The sequence below is a fragment of the Condylura cristata genome, unplaced genomic scaffold (genome assembly GCF_000260355.1).
Source record: "Condylura cristata isolate star-nosed mole 26May11 unplaced genomic scaffold, ConCri1.0 scaffold00048, whole genome shotgun sequence".
NCBI lineage: Eukaryota > Metazoa > Chordata > Mammalia > Eulipotyphla > Talpidae > Condylura > Condylura cristata.
The window spans coordinates 141,075-145,869 of NW_004567149.1; the positions used below are offsets into that span (position 1 = coordinate 141,075).

At 67.7% G+C, this 4,795-nt stretch overlaps 1 protein-coding gene across 1 annotated transcript in view; it reads right to left on the minus strand.

The window, feature by feature from the left end:
• Positions 1-250: 250 nt before the first annotated feature.
• The window catches only part of DSP (desmoplakin), a 27,371-nt gene continuing 22,826 nt past the window's right edge, over positions 251-4,795 (minus strand). Inside the window, exons 22-23 of the mRNA XM_012734152.1 lie at positions 4,454-4,783; positions 251-3,563 (exon numbers count right to left, since the gene is read on the minus strand). Coding sequence (XP_012589606.1) covers positions 321-3,563; positions 4,454-4,783 — 3,573 coding nt within the window. The 3' untranslated portion in view covers positions 251-320. The remainder of the gene's footprint in view (positions 3,564-4,453; positions 4,784-4,795) is intronic.

Sequence of the window (4,795 nt, forward strand, 5' to 3'; positions counted from 1 at the left end):
GGGGGCGGGGAGGGACTGACCCCTCTGGGATCTATTCATCTCTACCTCCAAGCGCAGAAACGTGTCTCCGAGGCGGAAAGGAATTCTACGAGAACCTATCAAAAACGTGAATGCCGAGAAGAAGCAAGTTCCAGGCGATCACCCCTCGCGTGGCCCGGCCGGGGGCCGCGGCCTTCCCAAGCAGAAAGACTTCTACGGCTACGTCCCGCAAGCACCAGGCGGCTTTGGTTTTTCTTTTTCTTTTCTTTTTTCTTTTTGAGTTTAAGGGCGAGAGAGTCCCACAGACGCACGGCCACGGCGGGGGGGCCCCCCGGGGCCGCCTAGTGCCCGATGGAGCTGCTGCTGAAGGAGTAACAGTAGGAGTAGGAGGAATTGCCAGTGGCGTCGAAGCTGCCCCTGCGGGAGCCGGAGCGCGAGCCGGAGCGGGAGCCCGAGCGCGAGCCCGAGCGCGAGCCCGAGCGCGAGCCGGGGGCGGAGGACATGTTGTAGGGGCTGGGCAGGCCCTTGGACGAGACGGAGGCGGCCTCCAGCAGGCGCAGGCCCGTGACATCCTCCACCATGGAGCGGTTCATGGCGTCCTTGTAGGAGATCTTGAGCTTGGTCTTGGGGCAGGTCAGCACCTTGGCGTAGCTGCTGGTGTCCTGCAGCCGCTGGGCCGCCCTGCCGTCGATGAAGCCCTTCCTGATGGCCTCCTCTGTGCTGATCCTGCCGTGCACCTCGGGGTCCACCAGGCCGCCGGTCAGGAACTGGAACTCCAGGAAGCGCTGGCCGGCCTCGTAGGGCAGCCACTTCTCCTTGACGGCCTCGGCGGCCGACATCTTCTTCTTCCCCTTGACACCCTCGAAGCCAACGAAGGCCTTCTGGGCCGGCTTCAGCCTGGTGGCCATGTCCGGGTCGACGAGGCCCTGGGCGACGGCGTCCTGCAGGGCCAGCCTCTGGCCGGTGGCGGGGTGGATGATGCCGCCCGTGCAGGCCTGGGCCTCCAGCAGCCGCTGGCCGGTGATGCTGTCCACGATGCCACGCTCGATGCCCTCGGTCACGGAGATCTTCTCCAGGTTCTCCGTGTCGAAGATGGCCGCGATGGGGCCGGCCTCCTCCAGCGGGTCCGACAGGGAGCCGCTGCGGACGGTCAGGCCGCGGACGCTGGACACGGAGGTGGCCGCCTTGCTGGCCGACTCCTGCCGGCAGCCCCCGAAGACGTCGTCGGCGCCGCCAGCGCCGGCTGGGCCCCCGCCATTGCCCACGCCGTTCTTCAGGGCGATCATGTCGGCGAACTGCGTGAGGCTCAGGCTGCCGGAGCGGTACTGCTCGAAGAACTTGCGGTCCACCAGGCCCTTGTCCACGGCGTCCTGGATGTCGTACTGGCTGCCCGTCTTGCGGTCGACCAGCACCACGCGGGTGGAGCCGTCGGAGCCGGTGATGGTGATCTCCTCCCACTCGCACTCCTGCTCACACAGCTCCCGGAAGGTGTCGTAGTCGATGAGGCCCTTGCGGTAGGCCTCCTGCACGGACATCTCCTTGCCCGTCTCGGGGTCGACGATGACCACGCGGCGCTTCCGCAGCGTGTTCTTCTGCGAGGTCTGCACCTGCCGCTTGCGCTCCTTCAGGGGCAGCAGACACAGCCCCGTCTCCTCGTCCTTGATGCAGCGCTCCTTGAGCTGCAGGTAGGTGAGGTTCTCCTCCGTGTTGGGGTCGAAGAAGCCCTTGGTGTCGTCGCTGGGGTCCGACAGGATCTCGCTGAGCTCCTCGTTGAAGTAGCCGCGCTTGTAGGCCATGTCCACGGGCAGGCGGTGGCTCTCCTTGGGGTCGATGATGCCGCCGGTGGCGATCTGGGCCTCCAGCAGCCGGATGCCGTGGCCCTTCTCGATGAGCTCCTTGTTCATGGCCTGGAACAGCGAGATGATGCCGCCCGTCTCGGGGTCGTTGTAGCCGGTGACGGCGCGCTCGGCCGACAGCAGCTTCTCCTTGAACTCGATGCCCACCAGGCCCCGCTTGTAGGCCTCCTCCACGGGCAGCCGCAGGTTGCTGACGGGGTCCACGATGAAGCCCGTGGCCGCCTGGGCCTCCAGCAGCTCGAGCGCGGTGCCCGGCCGCACCAGGCCGATCTTCATGGCCTCGTAGACGCCCAGCTTCTGCTTGGTGGTCTCGTTGTAGATGCCGGCGATGCAGCTAGAGCCCTGCAGGAAGTCCTTGATGCGCTCGCCCACCTCGTCGTAGGAGATCTGCCCCGACTCCAGCTCGCTGACGGTGGAGGGCCGCAGGATGCCCGAGTCCACCAGCTCGGACACGGTCACGGGCTGCCGGATGCCCTGGAAGGACATGCTCCGCTTCTGCACGGACAGCAGCAGCAGCCCAGTGTGCGGCTCGACACGGCAGCGCTCCCGCAGCTGCGCGTAGCCCACCCTCTTCTTGGTGACGGGGTCCAGGAAGTTCTTCTGGCTGTCGCGGGGGTCGTTGAGGCAGCGGTAGAGCTCGCGGTCCACCAGCCCGCGGGCCAGCGCCACGTCCTTGGGCAGGAAGACGCTGTTGACGGGGTCCACCACGCCGCCGGACGCCAGCTGGGCCTCCAGCAGGCGCATGCCGGCCTCCCGCTCCACCAGGCCCTTCTTGATGGCCTCGGACAGGGGCACCGTCTTGCCCGAGAAGGGGTCGTGGAAGCCGGTGACGGCCTTCTCTGCCGTGTAGATCTGCTCCCGGTCGTCGAAGTCCACGAGGTCGCGGGCGACGGCGTTGTCCACCGTCAGCCGCTCGTTGCGGTGCGGGTCGATGACGCCCCCGGTGGCCGCCTGTGCCTCCAGCAGCATGACGGCGGCCTCGGCGGCCAGCAGCTTCTTGCGCTTGGCCTCCACCAGCGAGTACTTGTCCTTGGGCGAGGCGGAGGCGCCGGCAATGGCGCCCGCGCCCCGCAGGAAGGGCTGCAGCTCGGCGGCCACCTCCTCCACCGACTTCTTGCCCTTGAGCAGCTTGTCCAGCGTGGCCTTGTCCAGCAGCTGGCACTCGTACAGCTGCATGGCCGTGACCTTCTTCCGGAGCCCGTCGAACACCAGCGTGGAGGAGTCCACGGCCCAGGCGTGCTCCGTCTGGGTCTCGCGGTGCGAGCCGTAGGGCCGCTGGCTCAGCCGGTCGATCTCCCGCTGCAGCCGGCAGCGCTCGCTGTCCAGCTGCGCCTGGGTCTCGCGCGACGAGTCCTCCAGCCGGCGCCGGCAGCGCTCCTCCACGCGCCGGACCTCGGCCTGCAGCCGCTCCACCTCGCCGCGCAGGCTGCTCTTCTCGCGCTCGCTCTTCTCCCGCTCCGACTCGATCTTGCGCACGGCCTCCTCCTTGCGGGAGTACTGCGTCTTCCACTGGTTCAGGTCATTCTGGATCTGCTCCTTCTCGCACTCCAGGCGCTGCTTCAGCCGGCCCTCGGCCTCCAGCGTGGCCTTGGCGCGGGTCAGCTCGTCCTCCAGCCGCTGCAGCCGGCCCTTGTCCTGCTCCAGCACCTTGATCTTCATCAGCAGCGTCTCCCGCTCCTGCACCACCTGGGTGCACTGGGTCTTGGACTCCTGGATCCGGTTGGACGCCTGGGGGGGCGAGAAGAGACACAGGGGGCAGGGCGTTAGCCTGCCAGCCAGGGAGCCGGCCGTCCGCGGGGCAGCCCCCCCACCCCAGCCCCCTGGGCGGGGCCATCCCCCGCCCCCCACCGAGGCAGCATGCCTCGGCCCCACCCGTCCTCCGTGGATGTACTGTTTTGTTCTCTTGCGTGTTCGTTCACTTGCAAACTGAGCGAGGGCCGCTCGGCCCACGCCGCCGGATGGACGGCCGGCTTCGGGCTCGGACGTCTTTGCATAAGGGGGCCCAAGAGGCCGCTCGGTAATAATCGCGGCTCGGAAACACCGGGGGTTTTTGCCCCAATACGGCTGCTCCCCCCGCCCCCAGCAAGTTCAACAAAGCAATGTCAACCTACGGACAGACACGCCCACCCCCTCCCCACCCCACAACCGCCGGCCCCCACACAAATATTGTCGAGAGATCAGACGCGTCAGAGAACCCAGAAGCGGTGTTAGGTAGGGGTTAGACGGAGGAAAGCCCGGCGCCGGACCCATGATTGGAGAAGCAGCAGCGGCATGGGGCGGTGGGGGGGGTGGGAGGAGAGAGGGGTGCAGGGTGCCGGGCCCACCACCGGCCGGGTAAGGGGGTTAGTGACAGCCGCAGGTCCCGCTGGCCAGCGAGACCCGCCTGGGAGCAGGAGCCGCCCGCCCGGGGGCCCTCGGAGAGGCGGCAGAGGCCGAGCCCAGCCAGGGGGGGGGGGGGGGGGCGAGCCGGTTGGGGGGTGAGGTGCGCGGAGGTCCGCCGCCCCGCCGCGCGGAGAGGCCAGGACGGAGAGGACGGGAGAGGTCAGGAGAGGGCGAGAGGCAGCGAGCAGCGAGCGGATCACGACAGACAGTGAGCAGGATCAAATATTTGTGAATACCTCTAACGCCTGCTTTTGGAATTTCTCAATTTCCTGTCTCAAATTTTCCCTCTCTCTCTGTAAATCATTAATGAGCCCCTGCAGCTCCAGCGTGCGGGCGTTGCTGGTCTGCAGCTGGCCGCGCAGCTCGGCGATGGTGGCGTCCTTGCCGCTGGCGGCCTCGTTGCGGCCGCGCCGGGCCTCGTCGCGCTCCAGGCGCAGCGCGCGCAGCTCCTCCTCCAGCAGCAGGTGCTCCTTGGTCAGGCTCTCGGTCAGCGACTGCAGCCGCTCCACCTCGATCTTGCTCTCGTTGAGCGCGCGGCTGCGCTCCTCCACCGCTTTCTGCAGGTGCTCGCCGCGCGC